Source organism: Malus sylvestris, chromosome 5, assembly GCF_916048215.2.
Source record: "Malus sylvestris chromosome 5, drMalSylv7.2, whole genome shotgun sequence".
Taxonomy (NCBI): Eukaryota; Viridiplantae; Streptophyta; class Magnoliopsida; order Rosales; family Rosaceae; genus Malus; species Malus sylvestris.
Window position 1 is genome coordinate 15,709,096 of NC_062264.1, and position 18,523 is coordinate 15,727,618.

At 36.7% G+C, this 18,523-nt stretch overlaps 1 protein-coding gene and 1 non-coding gene across 2 annotated transcripts; one reads left to right on the forward strand and one right to left on the reverse strand.

Moving 5' to 3' along the window:
• Positions 1-11,488: 11,488 nt before the first annotated feature.
• LOC126624629 (la-related protein 6C-like) lies at positions 11,489-14,950 on the forward strand. Its single transcript, XM_050293705.1, has 10 exons — positions 11,489-12,029; positions 12,851-12,932; positions 13,022-13,116; positions 13,230-13,301; positions 13,401-13,480; positions 13,584-13,662; positions 13,756-13,803; positions 13,870-13,938; positions 14,052-14,180; positions 14,361-14,950. The coding sequence occupies exons 1-10, from the start codon at positions 11,709-11,711 to the stop codon at positions 14,595-14,597; spliced, it is 1,212 nt and encodes a 403-aa protein (XP_050149662.1). The 5' UTR covers positions 11,489-11,708; the 3' UTR covers positions 14,598-14,950.
• A 745-nt stretch (positions 14,951-15,695) lies between these two features.
• On the reverse strand, positions 15,696-15,769 carry TRNAI-AAU (transfer RNA isoleucine (anticodon AAU)). The gene has a single exon. It is a non-coding gene; the product is annotated as a tRNA-Ile (tRNA).
• Between the last annotated feature and the right edge of the window lie 2,754 nt (positions 15,770-18,523).

An 18,523-nucleotide genomic window follows, 5' to 3' on the forward strand; every position in this document is an offset into this window, starting at 1 on the left:
AGACTATGAATTAGTATAGTATGCATAAATGTGATTTGACGATGCGGACGCTTAGGTAAGTATCAGGTGAGTTGTAGATTGTTATTATAAATTGATGATTATGTGAGATGTGTTGAGAGCTCATAAACATGCACCCCGATGTTAGTGCTCTGCCTAAGGTTAGGGCCTAGCCTTCATGTGATCGTTCACCTCTCGCACCACACGCTCACCTTGGATTCAAGGCAGGTGCCAGCCTGTCGTACAGACCACATTAGGTGGTTCTGACTCGTAGGTGACTTACGATGCTTCGCACAACCTTCACGTGATCATAACACTTGAACGTACTTATTTACACCTAGCCTGTCGTACAGACCACATTAGGTGGTTCCAACTCGTGTGCAGGCATACTTGTTGAGCTATAAATATAACCGTACATGCCACTTTAGGTGGATCTGGCTAATATATTATTTCTCATGAAATAATTCACCTGAGTTACTTATTCGGTTATTTTGAGATATTTGGCATGGCATACCTTTGAATATTACTATTCTGAGCATGGTTTTGAGATATGTATATATTCTATTTTCTAGGAAATTATACAGGTTTTACGGTGAATGGTTACTATTTTTGATAAATGAAATGGTTTTGAAAAGCTTTGTTTTTACCCACTCACACTTTCTGTTTTGCCCCTCCAGGTTTTAGGTAGGAGTGCTTGTTGGTGGCTTACAAGGAATCGTGTGTGGTTCTGATAGATGATCACTAATGTAGGATCATCTTTGGTATTGTATAATTAGTATTTGTCCTGCTGGATTGCACTTAGGCCACTTACACTGTGGTTATGTGTAGTCACACTTATTCTCGTCTTGCAACTTATCCTATCTAGTGTTTTAATTAGTTTAGTTTTTATTTATTCGCATTTCTTTATATCGTTATTCTTCTGCACTGCGCACATGGCTACATCACCCTCACGTGACGGCCAGCATGCCTCGATTTAGGTCGGGGTGTGTCAGTTTGGTATCAAAGCCTAGGTTTGGCAGTCTTGCATATCTTGTCAATGTTTTAATTATCTTGGTGTCTTCTGTCAGAACTATGTCGCCTCGTAGAGAACCATGTCCTTCAGATGAGCCTAGTTTCCCTAATATACTCAGTTAAAGGAAGTTATAGCCAATGCTATTCAGTCTTCGTTTCGTCCTCCCCAATGGACTCCTCTGGAGACTATGTATAATCTAAAGTTGAACCATTTCATGGGTAATGAAGGGTCCGAATGAGCAGAGAAATGGCTTAATTGTATTGAGAAGACTTTTCGTTTGATGCATAGACAGGGAAATCTTCCGGAGGATAGATGGGTTGAGACGACTACCTGGTTTTTAGGTGAGCAGCCTGCATCCTGGTGGAGATAGGAGTCTTATCAGTTATCACCAGAGGAAGCTGCTGATTGGGAAGTTTTTAAGCAGTTATTTTAGAAGAGATTCATTCCTCCAGAATATATAGATCGCAAGAAGCAAGAATTCATGCACCTAAATCAAGGAAAGATGACAGCTAATGAGTACTACAGGAGGTTTACTGATTTATCTCGCTATCACTAAGAGGTTGCTGCTAATTCAGTAGAGATGCTCCGTCATTTCAAGTTGGGTACTCGAAAAAAGTGGCGTTCTATGGCGACCACGACCCCCTATGCTACTTACTAGGAGTTTTATGAGATTCTGCTGCGAATTGAAGATTCAGAGAATATGCCTAGTGAGAGTGAGGAGAAAGAAAATGATGGAAATCAGAAGAAAGATGATAAAGGTAAAGGTCAATCATCTTTGGGACGTCATAAGACTCAAAGCTTTAAGAGAGGTGAAGCTAGTTCCAGCTCTTCCTGTGGGAGTTGGGTTTCCATTGGTCAGATGAGAGGTGGTAGATTTTCTGGAGGTCCTCGTTCTCAGAAGTAGAGATATTATGGTGGTTCTGGTGGTTCGTTTTGTCGTATATGTAACAGTTGACATTTTGGGGAGTGCAGGCAGGGTAGTAGAAAATGTTTTACTTGTGGTCAATTGAGGCATCGGGCTATGCATTGTCCTCAGAATCAGCAGAGGCCCCAGCCACCTTCCTTACCACCACCAGTGCCGATCTAGCAAGTTTCAGGACCTAGTAGTTATGCCCATACGGGTTGTGGAGGTGCTTATATTTACCAAGGTGATGTAGCTCCTTATTTTGTAGAGCAGTATCAGTATCTGCAGGACCCGTATTAGCAGAGTGATTATCCTCAGTATTCTGGAGGTTATATACCACATCCGCCATATTCAGCTGGTGGATCACAATGGTATCCTAGAGGATAGTCTCAACACGTGGAGGTTGCTTCTAGCAGTGCAGGATCATCGAGACAGCCTAGTCAGCCAGGTCAGGGGCGTAGTGTGTATGGACGTGGTAATCAGGCTAACAGAGGTCGTGGAGGAAAACAGCATGCTCAGGGACGTATTCACCACATTACACTGCATGATGCTCAAAATAATCCTGATTTGATCATGGGTACGTTGAATATTCTTGATCGTTTTGCTATAGTATTAATTGATTATGGTGCTACGCATTTTGTTATTTCTCATACGTTCGCTCAAATGACACAACCTCATCCTACACCTCTTGGATATGATTTAGAGTTTGCGATGGCTAGAGGGGAGAGATGTTATGTTAGTTATGTATATCTAGGATGTCTCGTGTTAGTGGAGGATGTAGTTATGCCCACTAATTTCATTCTGTTAGATATTGTTGATTTTGATGTGATTTTGGGCACATATTGGTTACATTACAATCGTGCCAATATAGATTGCTACGGGAAAATAGTTACTTTTCATCATCCTGGATTGCTTGAGGTTACTTTTTGTGGGCGAGCGTAGTGAGGTGAGGCATGGTGTTATTACTACCATAAGATCTAAAAAGTTGTTAAAGAAAGGTTGTTAGGGATATTTGGCTCATGTAATGTTGAATGGTAATACTCATATTAGTATGGAGGATGTTCGAGTGGTCAGGCATTTTCCTGATGTATTCCCTGATGATTTACCTAAAGATCAGAGTGTCTTCATGATTGGATGCAGATGAATGAGTCTCATAATGGGATTGGATTTAGAGTCCTAGTTGGAATCAGAGAGCTCGACACTGGATGGAGATAAATTTTTGGCCATAAAGGGATAAAGGGAATATCCAAGCAGATGCCAAGCAAACATAATCCCATTGGAACTCTACCTCGACAGGTGGCCACCTTTTTAGCACATCTTTTGCCAACGGTAAATTGTTTGTCATGGAAGCCTTGAGAAGAGGCTCTGCAACATTGAAATGTCCTTCAACTCAGCAAACAACTCAAATGCTCAATGAAAAAACCCTCGCTCTACACAAACCCAGCTACACACTTTTTTTGAGAAAAACACTAATTATCCTAACCCTCTCATCAACACATATTTAGTTTGGACTACCAACATTGTGTTAACTATCGGCGTCGTCTTCAGTTTGGACTAACATCACTAGAGCCGTAGAATCACGCGATCAAGGATCATCTTCATTTTGGACTAACAACACTACTTCTAGTTGGTTGGTTATCTATCCAAGTCTCGTCTAGTGAATTTTTTTTAACTTATTCACCGAAAAAGATCACTTTATTTGCTTCCCAGCGAAGTGGAGTGTTCAATGATTGGTTACTCTCAATAGCATTTTGCAGTTTGGCATTAAAACGGATGAACCACATTCACCATTAAAATGCTGATCTCCTTTGAGTACCTGTGTGTCTATAGCCTGATATCGATTAAGAGCACCTATATTCTCATGAATATAGTCAAGGCAACTGAACCTGGTGCAGAAGATCATGAGCAGTGATCTAGGCATCAGTGTGTTCAAGTTTTAGAACCCAAGGTTGATATATGTTCCATCCATGGGCTTAACCGCTTGAGACAGATGTCAGCAGCGCATTATGTATCACCACCACATCTATGCTACTCGCTCGACCAAGCTCGGTTGGAGTTGGCACGCTCGCTTTTACAAGAAAGACATAGTTAGCTTATAGTTACTCGACCTGTGCGCAAGGTAAGCTTTGTAATTTTTAAGGTTAGCACATATAATAATTAAGTATTAAACTTATCATTTATGAGTCAAACTTGATACATCTTACTTGCAAATTGAGAAAAATATCCTTAAACAGCAGGGTTATTGACAACAAGTGTTTTCATCCTAACACTATGTTTGGATGAAGAAATTTAAGATTACTAAGGAATTTTAAAATGACGGAAATTGAAATGACGAGATTTTATTTTCTAGAATTTGTGAATTTTCTTGTTTGGTTAACCTAAAAGAACAATGGAATTGAGAATGAAATTTGTTAATTTTAAACTCTCAATCATAGAAATTGGGAAATGACACCTATTTATATGGAATTTAAACTTGGGAATTGGAGGCCCCAAATTCCAAGTTTTTTGTTTTTACGCGGAAATTCTAAATTTCTATGTTTATATATCCAAACAAGGGAATTGATGCATGTCAATTTATAAATTCTAACTTTTATCTAAATTCCAAGTTTATTTCATTCATCCAAATATAGTGTAAATTTCCCCTTCTCTTGTGGAAATTGAAGCTTCTACTCTACTTTAGAAGCTGCCCATGCGGACCCTAGTTGCTAGTTGCTTGTTACTACCATTACATTGGGCTTGACCAATATGCCAATCTATAGTTGGGCCCAAACTTTGTCTTTCGTCTTTTCAAACTTTATTGGGCCAAATCTCCAGTGTGTGAGAGCAAAAATAAAAAGCGTGTGGACAGTGACCTGGTTGGACTAATAATCTTATGTTAAATCAACCAAGTTTCATTTTCATTTCCTTTCTTTAAATTTGAGTATTATCTTTTCATAGAACGAGAGAAGTTTGAACTTGGGACCTATTATAATACTAACTCATAATACACTCTAACTTACATAGAATAAGTTTACCACTATGCAACGTTTCAACCCACTAACAATGATATATCTTGAAAAACTTACGCATGTCATTATTTTATTGAAACGAGACGCCATATTAGCATGGACCATTTTCACATAAGTCCTTGATCAATAGTTCTACACATCTTGATAGAAAAAACAAAATTCCTTCACTGTGGGTTTGGATGCAATAAAAAATAAACTCAGATTTTGACTAAAACTCGGGAATTCATGATAAAAATTCCATTTTCCCTCGTTTAGCAACTAAAGGCCCAGAAATTGTTCGTCATTTCACTATTTCAACGAAAAAACAAATTATTATTTTTTCAACCGAGCGCCAAGCCTCCCTCATCGAGTCCAACTCGAATAATCTTAACCAAGCGTTGTGTGGGGATACTCGAAGAAGGACATGGGATTAGGATCCTTTGGTTGGGTCACGGGTGTTGTTGATTCACCATAAAGTACATGTATTTAAGGGCAACTGATGAAAGAGGGGATTTTCGTTTGGCTCTTGGGTGTGAGAAATTTTTCATTGTGACGGGAACACAAGTGGTATATCATGTATTTTAACAGAAGTGGTGAGAAATTTTATTTTTTAACTTATTAACTTTTTAGCACACATCACTCATTATTTGTATAGTGACACGTGAAGTACCATTCCGTATACCGATCACACTGAAAAATCTCTGGTGGTGCAGTTATACTGGAGTCACCTCTCCACTTCATGCGGAGATTTTAGCAGCACGAGCAGCCATTCGTTTTGTCCAGAAACTGCAGGCAGGTGTGGTGGAATTGTTGATGATACATGGTAACATAGTGTGTTTTCCAAGTTGGGGAGGTGAGTTGTCGTACGCGTTTGTAAAATATTGATTTTCTCTCATCTTAAAATTCCATAATCTCCAATTTCTATACACTAAAATTTATAATTGTCAAGAATTTATATTCTTTAATTGTAGATATGAATGTCCACGTGTCTTCAATCTATTATTTTGTTTGAGTGGACAGCCCATGCCTAAACAAAATTGTTAAAAAAAAGTGGTTTGATATGTTTGTTAGGTTAAAAAACACTTTGCCCAGAAAAAAAAAAAAACATCCAAGTAAGAGTGGAGAATGTACGGCAAGAGAAGAGGAAAGAAAAGACAGAAGAATGATGCTGAAGAAAAACATCAGTGAGTTATACCATGACCAGCGAGGTGAGAAGATAGTGAGAGTTATTTTGTACTCTTATTATTTCAGATAATAAAAGAAAATATTACTAATGTCTGATGACATAGGCATACTTATAAAACCTCGTAAATATTATGTCTTATTTACTTTATATTCTATTGCACACATATCATCGATTTCATAATATGTTCATTTAAATAATGTGAAAAAAATTTACCTATAATTCAAAATGCCAAGTGATGTTGAACCCAGAAGGTTATATATGAGCATTCTTAATACAGTGAACTACACTTCTATGATATGACACAAGGTTCCTAGGTACAATCTGAAATTGTAATACATTCCTGTAAGTATGATTTTCCATTGTGAAACTTGTTCATTTCAATAGAGCATTATATAGTATACGAAGCTTATGAAATGTTGAAGCATATCTCCCATAAGTACATCTCTCAAGTAAACATAGAAGCAAATTGCTCTGTACAAATTTCAAAGGAGAATGTGTTATGAAGTGTATAAAATCCCTAAAGGATTCAAATTCCTTAAAGTAAGCTTTGGAAGGGTAAAGCACAAATTATATACTCAATACCGATGGATGATATAAATTACCTTAGTGAGTACTTTCATTATGATATTGTTGCAATATACTATATCTCTTGCAAGAGTTTATATTAGATTTGGTCTTTTTAAGAGTCTAGAAAGATTATAAAGTGTTGAAAGGAATATTGTCCCGAGTTGTGGATCGAATAATATGCCAACACGACTCTTATCCATCAAAAGATTTATGGTATTAAAGAACCATATGGATTGAAGATCATGAGTTGAACACTCAAATGATTAATCAATATTTAGACACTATGAAAGATCATTCATTCTTGTGAGGGAAATGGTGAACTGATACTTGGTCCAGAATTACCATATCTTACTGAAGCATGTGCCTTACTTTATTTAGCACAATACACTGGATCATATGCTATATTTCCTATGAAGCACAATACCAACATATGGATATTAGAATAAAATAAAGTTTATTTATTGTTATCTCTGGGAAATTATAGACATGCACTTATTCTATTCCAAAGAACTCACTGATAGCCATAGTCTTATTGGGCAAGTAAATTTGAATCTCTCTCTAGCCTGCATACAGATCACTCACATAAAGGATTTGTATTTACATTAGGCATAGTCTAATAGTATAGGTAGTGATTACTCATTGCGAATATATCAAGCATGATTACCCATATAATAATATGGTCCCCAATCATAGATACACCAAATAGAACCATACCCTATCGATTCCACATGACCAACATATATCTAAGCACACAGACATACAAGTGCTACAAAATAATTATAATATGTGGTTTGTGGCTTATCTCTTCATACTAATAGTTACCAAATTTCATTATTGTCATCTAGAGCTTAATAATTACGTAAATCTCGATAAGGTGCCACTTGCACGTAATTAACCAAGATGCACATCTCCCAAGATGGGCTGCTGACTGAAGTAGGTCCACTAAGCTCTATCAGGCCTCTCGTAATGTTAACTTTTGCCCTTAAGAACGATTCAAAAGATGTTAACCAAAGTCACCTCTCAATCAACAAGTAGATGAAAAGTATAGGGAAAAATTATTGTCATTGATTAATTGAAACTAACTGATACAAGCACTACTATATATAGTGAAAACTAAAGCAAAACCTAATCCTTAAAGGATATAGAAAACTCTAATATCCTTGTCCTACAAGAAAACCATAAAACAAATCCTAGACAAAACAAAAAACTTAACGGGCAAGTAACAAATCCTTGGCCCGCAAGATAACAACCTAAATTCCAATCTAAATTCCAACACCCCCCGTCAAACTCATGGCGGTACACAAACATGAGTTTGCCAACCAGTAGATGCGGATGCAATCTCCGTTAGGCGGACAAGACAAGGCGAACAAGCTAGCAAACGAACAAACAAACGAGCAAACAAACGAACGAACAAACAAGTAAGCAATTTCCATACTACCAACTCCAATCCTCGCGGGCATCTTCTTCAAACGTTGAAGAAGCGGGTGGATGCAATTCAACAAATGCGGCCTTAGGTGGTGGTTCTTTTAACTCTTTCCGAGCTAACCAAGGACATTGATTTTTCCAATGCCCTTGTTCTTTGCAGTAGCTACACTGATCAATATTTTTAACACGCTTCTGGTTTTGAGGCCTAAATGATGTTGCCAAAGCCGATGGGTTCACCAAAGAAAGACTACGCGATTGTACCCGAACTTCTTCGGCTTGCAATTCATGAAGCACATAATCAACGGAAGGAAGTGGAGTCCGGTGTAGGATAGAGCTACGGAGAGTCTCAAACTCACTTCGAAGAGGCATTAAAAACTGAACAAGGCGTTGTTCTTCTCTATATTTACAATAGAGCTCATCATTGCTAAGTCCATCAGGTTCTGTCAGTGCAAGCTGGTCCCAAAGACAGGTCATGTCATTATAAAAATCTTGGATACTTTTATCACTTTGCTGGCTGCCACGAATCTCCATCTCTAACTGATAACGCTTAGCAAAATTCGACTTGGTACACAACTTTGCTAAGTGATCCCAAACCTCTTTAGATCTTGAGAACTTAGAAAGTTGCATTCCAATCTTCAAATCAACAGAGTTATTAATCCAAGTAGTAATCTTTGAATTGTTCATCTCCCAATTAGCAAGCAAGTCAACATGTTTTTCATCTTTGGGGTTATTCGGAACGGAAATCATTCCAGATACATAGCCCCACAAACCTTTTCCAATCAAGAAATTCTTCATGACATATGCCCAATACACATAATTATTACCATTCAATCTCACACCAATCGCTTGCAGCGAGTCATCCTTAGTTGTCATATTCAATGAACCAAAAACAAAGACAAAGTGCACAAAACTGACAATAGTTTGATGTAGGCTACAGACTGATGCAAGCAAATCTGATTCTGGGCAGCAGGTTTGGTGAGCCAACTGACAGCTACACGGGTTTCTCTGCAAGCCTCCCTGATGCAGCGGAATATGGTGGTTCAAGCAGCAGCGGTGGCGGACGGTGCGAGACAAACGAACAAACAAGCTATCAGATGAACAAATATATAATCTATGAGACAGGTCCTCACGAACCTGCTCTGGTACCAAGATGAAAAGTATAGGGAAAAATTATTGTCATTGATTAATTGAAACTAACTGATACAAGCACTACTATATATAGTGAAAACTAAAGCAAAACCTAATCCTTAAAGGATATAGAAAACTCTAATATCCTTGTCCTACAAGAAAACCATAAAACAAATCCTAGACAAAACAAAAAACTTAACGGGCAAGTAACAAATCCTTGGCCCGCAAGATAACAACCTAAATTCCAATCTAAATTCCAACACAAGTCAGCAGTAAAGTTCCGGCCCAAGCATCGTCGTCACGCGCCACTACACGCGGCGATTTTTGATGAACAAGATCCATAATTTTCGACTAGTACTAAACGCCATCAAACTTCATAGCAATGTAGAAGAAGACAAGGGAAAGAAATTTCATGCCTGAGCCGACTCCTAAAGGTAGGCGAAAGGAGGTGAAAATCATCGAAGAAGCCTCGGAAGGCCGTGAATTGCACGCCATCGTCCGACGTCCGATGGATGACTAGAGACCAGGTCCTTGAAGTTGGGGTTAATGCGAGTCCAACCCAGGTGGCGACCAATTTCGTTCAGTGGATTCACCGCAGATCGATGAGACACCCGCTGCTACCCAAGTACAATTGTGGCCTGGATCCGTCGCGTACCGAGGCCAATGAGAGGGATATATGGGTGGATTGTGATATGTAGGTCAAGGGCTACACTTTGGTAGTTGTGGCGACAATCGATTCGCTGGAAAATGACGTGAATCGACGTTGGAAAAAATCTTTGCAAAACCGGGTAGCGTCGCCTAGTCGGGTCAAGCACATAGGTCAACTTTCCAAAATCGACAAATCCCTCCAACAAACTTGGCACTTCTATTTATAGAGGTTCAAATGACTGTTTTGCCCTTGCATTTGCTTGCTTATTTCTCCTTCGTTATAACTTCGTTTTGTGAACGATTTTTTGCCTGCGCATAGTGGGATCAAGCTCTATCCAAAAATACTAAAAGTGACCTCGAGAGTCTATGAATTTTTAATGGATGATTATTCAAACTTCATAACTAAGTAGCTAAAGCTCTGATACTAACAAAAATAAAATAAAATGAAATTATGAAATATCCAAATTCAAATAGTGAATTTTGGGGACAAGATTTCAGAGAAGACTTGTGGCCATTCAAGGGGAGTGTTGTGACTATGGATGCCCACATGTCTTGCATCTATTATTTGGTTTGAGTGGATGACCCATGCTTTTACCAAATTGTCAAGGGAAGTGGTTTGGTAGGGTTGTTAGGTTGAAAGACATTTAACCTATAAAATAATCATCCAAGCAAGAGAGGAGGATATACAGCAAGAGAAGAGGAAAGAAAAGACAGAGGCGACATGCAGAAGAAAAAAATCAGTGCTTTTCAACCTAACAACCCTACCAAACCACTTCTTTTAACATAAAGTTATTTTGTACTTCTATTATTTCAGATAATAAAAGAAAGTACTACTGCTCCTGAGGACGTGGGCACACTTGTTAAACCTTGTAAATGTTGTGTCTTATTTATTTTATATTTTACTGCACACATATCATCGGTTTCACAACATGTTCATTTAAATAACCCCAATTTTTTTTCAAAACTTAAAAAGTTAGAAAAGCACTATTAATAATAGTTAAATTAATACTCACTATTGAGTTTGTTAATTTATTTAAAACTAACCTCTTACCAAACGATTATGAGTGTGACAATTTACTCTTTTACATCGTATTTTTTACTTATAATTTTTATTTTTGTTTAGAATTTTTATTTTTGTTTAGTTTGATTTTCTTTTCAAAATAAATGAAATCTTAATTAGAGCGATACGCATCACGCTCAGATTTATAAGGCCTTTATTGAGTTTGATTTTATTTTCAAATTAAATTGTTTTTCTGTCAGTCTTATACCCATAATATTCTCTTTTGTGTCACCATACAAGAATTATCTTCTCTTTTTGTTAGAAGAATAAAAAGGCACGAGAGATAGTAGTTACTAATCAATAGTGCATTCCCTATATATGTCAATTTTGTGTAGAGAAAACTTTGCTAAATCAAAATTTACAATTTTAGGAACGTAATTATTATCCTATTTGGTGTTTGACACCATCTCTTAAGAGAATATCCTGAATAAAATAGATACGTGAATCATAAATATAAAATTATAGGAACAAATTTGTAGGACTTGTAAAGAGAGAAAAGATGACACATGGGCAAATGGAAACCTCAAAATAACCAGTCAAATCCACAAGCAACGGTTATTTGTAAGAAAAATCAGCTCCTACAAATCCCCACATTGAAATACGGATACCCAATATTTGGGCGCCAAACAAGGCTTCAATAAAATTACAGTTACAAAACTTGAACACAATAATCCCCAAGAGAGATAGAGAAAAGACACAAAACCTTAATCCACACGCTAAAAAAACCCAGGGAGGAGAGAGAGAGTGGCATCTTTAGAGACAGAGCGAACTGAAGAAGATCAAAGGGCGAAAAAATGGCGCAAGCACAACCACCTGGGGAAAAAATCCAAGACGTCCCAGAAATGGAGGTGAAAGAAAACCCAAGAAGTCCATCGTTCAAATTCAATGCACAGGCACCTGAATTTGTGCCAAGATCACATGCCCAGATGCCAATTTCTGGTTATTTCTATCCCTACTTTCACTTTCTTGGTGACACTACTTCCCCTGATTGGTTTTACGTTGAGGACCAAGAATTGCCTCCGTACTTGATCTCCAATAATCCCAATATCGATCCGCTTTCCAATCGGTCCAAGAATGCGATCCCGGATGATCTTCAACAGAAGATCATCAAGCAGGTGATGTGTCTTTGATTGTTAATTCTTTTTATTCCTTTTGTTTTGTACGTCAAGGAAATGTCGTTTGTCAAATTGTGAATCTAGGCTATTGACCATGATGATTTTTGTGTGAATGTGTACCAGGTTCAATATGCCAAAAGAAACCTGGGATGATCCTTTATTTTGTCCTTATCGTTAAAACTCAAACTTTTCAAGCCTTTTTCATTAGTTTTCCTTAAAATATAAGCCTGGATTTTTGGATCATGTTGGGCAAACTGGGATGATCCTTTTAGGACCTTCACTTATTACACTCCCACCATGGCTTTTACAAGTGAGATTACACAAATAGATTTAGATTCAACCATGTGTGACACATGAAATCTGAAAAACTTATGTTAGCTTAGTATTTGTTGACAAATTTTTCTAATCGTTCGAATTTTCTTGCTTTAGTGGTTGTCTAATATGGTACCAACACCAATTGGCATAGAGTGGGTTCAAAACCTCCAATTCCGGTTTCCCACTTCTCTCCCTTGCCACGCAGTTTCTTAATTTTCGGAAATAGGATTTTCGTTGCGGATCTTATCCAGTTTAATATAAGAAGCCATTGAAAGCGTTGGTCGAATGCTGTCGATGTCCCATAACGAAACCTGTATCGAAATGTCTTAAACAGTTGGAGATCCTCTAGAAATTATGAGCCATCATTTCACTCTTTCAAATTTGCAATGCATGAGATGTTAAATTCTTCTAACATATGGATTTGTCGTTATCCTTATTGATGCCCATAATCATTAAACAATTACGACTGGACCATGACAGCGAACCGATTTTTTTGCATAAAACAGGTGGAGTACCAGTTCAGTGACATGAGCCTGCTGGCAAATGAATCCTTATCAAAACACATAAGTAAAGATCCCGAAGGCTTTGGTAGGCAATTTCGGAAGCTACTTTCTGCAGATTTAAGTAATTATTTGTTCCACATTTCAATTCATGCATAATTATGTATTTTATAACAGTTCCAATATCTGTTGTTGCCTCCACCAAAAAAATGAAGTCACTTATTAGTAACAACCATATTCTCGCCCAAGCGCTCCGGTCTTCTTCAAAGCTGGTAAATTGTCTGATTAAATTGCTGATAGTTTTGTCGTCATTCTTCGTTCCCTGATAGTATTACTCATTTGGTCTTCAAGCTTTCATCCCTGTTCTTTAATAATTTTATTGAAGGTTGTAAACGAGGATGGCAAGAAGGTTCGACGTAAGCATCCTTTTACTGAAAAGGACAAAGAGGAATTGCAGGTAAAAAGTAAAAACAGATGCTTACTAATTAAACTACATCGATTTAAGCATTCTCATGAATCTTTTTATGGTGTGTTTGTTCTTTTTCCGTTCTTGTAGTCTCGCACGGTTGTGGCAGAGAATTTGCCTGAAGATCACTCTCATCAAAACCTAGAGAAGATATTCAGTGTGGTTGGAAGGTTGAATTTTTCGCACCAAGTTTTTCCATGTTCTTTCTTTTTTTTTGTGTTATCTATTATGAGAGGATCATCACTGCATATTTACACTTTCTGTCAAGGACAGCGTGAAAACCATCCGAATATGCCATCCCCACGAATCCAATTCTTCTCGCTCAAAAGGCGATTTCATTATCAGCAACAAGGTACAAGATTAAATTAACCATTTTGTCCAAATAGTCATATCATTTCACAAGAACTTTCTTAGAATTTTTCTTCTCATTTTACATTTTATGCAGCTTCATGCACTTGTGGAGTATGAAACAACAGACATAACAGAGAGAGCGGTATGTTTAATGCCATTATAACTTCAGATTCCATCCTTTGTATTCTTAACATTTTTCATTCATCAGGTTGAAAAGTTGAGTGATGAAAGGAACTGGAGAAAAGGTCTCCGAGTAAGGATGCTGCTCAGACGCTCGGTATGTCTATAAAACAACAAAGGATGTGGTTTTCTGTATAACTTGTACATATTTATATAGACCTAAATGTATTTGACAAGGCCTCATTGCTTCTGGTACACCGTAATTTTCAGCCAAAGTCGGTTTTGAAGAACAGAAAGTCTGATTTCGATGGCATTTTAGAGGATGAAGAGCCATTATATGATTGTGCAGAAGAAACTTCTCACCCAAGCAACCTTGAATTGGTCATTGATAGTCCTAATGTAAGTCCTTTATTGAATAACCAATCACGTTATCATGTCATTACATTGCCTTTTACATCATGTACCGTACTTTACAGAGGCGAGATCCACCTATACAAGTGGATCACACTTCTATTAAAGGTATGCTACAAAATGTGGTATAATAGCATCTTTATCTCAAATGAAAATCTGTTTGCGTAGGGTGAAGAAAATTCAGCGGGGTCCAAGAAAGGATGGGCGTGGGGGCGCAGTAAGGGCCGAGGACGCGGGCAGAGCCAGAGTAGTCGTGGCCTGATTGCCCCGTCTCCGCTATCAAGCAGCACCATCCAGTGTGAGTCATCTGCAAAACAGAATTCCAAGGGCCCAAGAATGCCAGATGGTACTAGGGGTTTCACCATGGGAAGAGGCAAGCCAGTAAGCGCCACGAATTCGCCGTAGGAGAGTGAGTGATTTTGATGGTGGCTCAATTTTGCTGAAGGTCTACTTAGTTACTAGAAGAATACGCATATGGCTCTCTGCCTACCCTAATTAAGGAGTCTTGAGAAGAAGGGGGATTTTGGTTATGTTTGTGAAATGGGTAATTTGATTATGGATTTTAATTGAGGTGTATAATATGGTAAACACAATTTTGGGATGGCATTAGCTCTTGGCAGTGATCATTTAGTGATCACATTTTTTGTTTTTTGTTTTTTGTTTTTCCTATAGAGGTACTTTGCTTTTGGGATGGAATTTAATTCTCTTTTGTAAAATTCTATTTGAATAATGAAGTTGATGGATGAACTCTCTCTCTCTCTCTCTCTCTCTCTCTCTCTCAACCATCTTTACATAATAATAATTTATAATTTTAAGCACGAAATTTCATAAATCGGCTGCAAAATGTTTTGAGAAGGATTTCTTTCAAAACCTTGAATAACCAAGTATTCATTCTAACCAAATGGACGGATGAAGGATACTTAAAAGGTTTTTGTACCACAAGCCCATTTGATAATTATTTCATTATTGGCTATTACATTTGGTGTTAATGATAGCGTAGAAATACATAGGTATCCATAGAAAATGGAGGGACGAAGAAGAGTGGAAGAAATATGTCAAAGAAATGTGCAAGAAATGGACACAAAATGAAAACTAAAAATGGAAAACTATTCTACCTTGTTTTCACTTTCAAGATTTTGTTTCATTCATTCTTCCTTGTTTCTTCCCATTTTCCCCATCACCCTTCTTTTGAACCTCCTTTCACCGTAACTTTTCTCATATCTGAAGCACAAAAAAAAATTAAAAAAATTAAAAAAAAAAAAAAAAAACTAAAAACCAAATAATTATAAACGATATTGTTTAATATTATTGTTCTCTTAGATAATAAATTAAATATTATTTTTCTTGATTACTTGGTTCGTTCCCCAGAACTCCTTTGTAGCTTTTTTAAAAAAGGAAAAAACAGATCCTAGTCAAGGGATTTCAAATTCTTAAAGAAGACTTTCTGTCTATTCAAAGAAAGAAAAAAAAAGCATACTGTTTATTCAAAGAAAGATAAAAAAATGGCCCATGCAGGTCTCGAACCTGCGACCTTCGCGTTATTAGCACGACGCTCTAACCAACTGAGCTAATAGGCCATGTTGTCTACAGTTCCTTTCTGTTCTAATATCACCTTGAGGCAGCACCCCTCCTCCTTGCGCATAAGTTGCATAACATTTCAATTTCAACTTGTGTTACACTATGTTTGGATGAATGAAATAAATTTGAAATTTAGATAAAAGTCAAAATTTATAAATTAATATGTACCAATATTCTTGTTTGGATTTATAAACATAGAAATTTAGAATTTCTATGTGGGAAAAAAAAAAAACTTGGAATTTAAGACCTACAATTCCCAAATTTAAATTTCCATATAAATAAGTGTCATTTCTGAATTTCCATGATTGAGAGCTTAAAAAAAAAAAAAAACAACTTCAGTATTCAATTTGCTTTTAATCATGGTTCAGTTCAATTGCCCACCACTCCAACTTTTGCTTACCCATCTTTGTACCCTTTTCATATTGTGAAATCACTGAAATGTGAATGTTATCTTTTTGCTGCTATGTGGTGACAGTTAGGGCTCGTTTGCTAGAAGTACTTTTGTGAAACCTAACTTTAAAAAAAAAAAAATCAAAATGTGTTTTGTTGAAGTTGATTTTTATTTATTTATTTATTTATTTATTATTTATTATTTATTATTTTTTAATTTTATGTTTTCTAAACCTTACTAAGGGTAGTTGACTCTTGGTGTTATGTTGAAGATATGAGGACTTTATAGTATGTACATGTATAGTATACGTTAAAAAATTTTGGTGTTAGATTCTTAGTTGTATCTTTGGTTGCATATCCAATCCTTCATTCATTTGATGCATTCCTTGCACCAAAGCATGATAGAATTTGTGTAATAGGAGATTATGAGTTGCTTTATGAAGAAGGTTTAAGGTTCCACTATAAAACTAATTGGTAATATGAGAAGTAATCGAATACTTATAAGCATGTGCAAAGTCCATTCTTTTCCCGATGTAGGATACACAATCTCAACACTTTCATTATGTGACGATGAAGTATAAATCCACAATGTCCTTTGGATAAGTCAATCTAGATACGCAGAATATAGAACCCAGATCCTCTTCGGATCTAAAGATCCTGAGCCTAAGGATCAAATGATCCAAGCCGTTAAAATTTGATCCAACGGCTACAAACAGGGAGCCCCTCTAAACATTATAATAATTGTAGCCGTTTTTAACGGCCCGGATCATTTGATCCTTAGGCTTAGGATCTTTAGATCCGAAGAGGATCTGAGTTCCAGAATATATATCTTTAGTTCAACAATCATTACATACATTGAATAAATCCTGCGTAAAAGCAACAGCAGAAATCCTTTTATACATAAAGACTTTGTATGTAATTTTCAACCAATCTAAGTGCTTTTCCAATATTATTTTAAGTTATTGTGTGATTGTGTTTATCTTCTGTATTTTTTTTTCACTTGCATCAGCTAACACAAATAACCTCTCTGATAGGCTATGCCTGCCATTAGTGCAAAAGATAGATTTTGCTAGGTCTCCAATTTTTTTCTCTTACAACAAAGGATTATGCAATGATGCACATGAAGAAAGCTGAGGTTTAACTGAATGATGTGAAATACGTATGCTCGTTAGGCTTCATGCTCTGGCAAACCTTGCTCTAATATATCATAAAGATTGCACCCGAAAACCAGCAAGCAATGGCAGGACTAGCCCAACTCCTCGTAAGCTCATTCAAAGTTTCATAACTCTCAGATCGATGTGAGAGACATCTACACTTCCCAAGTATACATCCTTAATCCTTTCCAGTTATGTTCTGAAGTTAGACGATCAGAAGTGAAATTGTAGTAGAAAACAAAATTGTATAATGCAAAGTGCTTAGTTAAACACTTCCAACTTAAATTCTTTGGTTAGCTTTGCTCTCAATGACATTTGTAATTCCACTGATATTAGTATGATAATTAAGCATTAAGCACTATGTGGTTTCAGGCACTACCTTTGATTATTTGTACATTGACTCCCATGCATCATTGTATATGACATCCTAGTCAGGTTTTGGATTCTTCTCCTACCTAAATAGCATGTGCAACTATTTGGACTAAATTATACCTTCCTCACCATTTCATATAAAAAGTTCAACTAGTCCATGCACTTCCGATATCAAGTTATAGAATTTTAAGTTGTAATAAGTTGGTAATTAACAGTTCTTGAAAAACAAACAGTTAATATCTATGATCATTACTCGGCTTTTGTTCTGTTTTTTTCATGCGTAAAGATTATTTGCAACTGTTCTGCTACATTAGATAACTGGAAGAAATCTTAGTGTACGTGTATGTTGAATATTGAATTAAGCTAATTTAGCTTAGCTATATGATTGATTCAGAATAAGTGGCTTCGAATTTATAAATTTCTTCGATATGTAAGTAAGAATGTTATGGACTAACAACAGGATTCTTGTCAAATACAATAGGAAATTCAGTGCTAGCCAAATGGATTTTATTCAAGATACTACTTCCTCCTCAGTTGAATAAAATTCTTTAGTGGTTCGTATTTGCAGAAATGCTAAACTTGGACAAATGTGTATGAATTGATCTCTTTAATACTCACCCCAGAGTCGCAGGTTTGTTGTATACATGGTGTATGTTACATAAACTTCATTTTCTATTTGTTGTATTTATTTGGAAACAATCTCAAACTACAAGCAATAGCGAAATGTTGAACGAAAGTCTTTCAATTTGCACTGTCCAAAATCATCACCAGCAAATTTTATATAAAAAGCTTTTCAATAAGAGGTTCATACACCGGTGCATTGATAGATTTTGGCTG

What these genes read in the sequence shown, in the direction of transcription:
- LOC126624629 (XM_050293705.1), top strand. Translation starts at nt 11,709, where the DNA reads ATGGCGCAAGCACAACCACCTGGGGAAAAAATCCAAGACGTCCCAGAA. An exon ending in ATATTCAGTGTGGTTGGAAG is followed by an intron (nt 13,481 to 13,583) that starts GTTGAATTTTTC and finishes TGTCAAGGACAG; the next exon opens with CGTGAAAACCATCCGAATAT. An exon ending in TGGTCATTGATAGTCCTAAT is followed by an intron (nt 14,181 to 14,360) that starts GTAAGTCCTTTA and finishes CTGTTTGCGTAG; the next exon opens with GGTGAAGAAAATTCAGCGGG.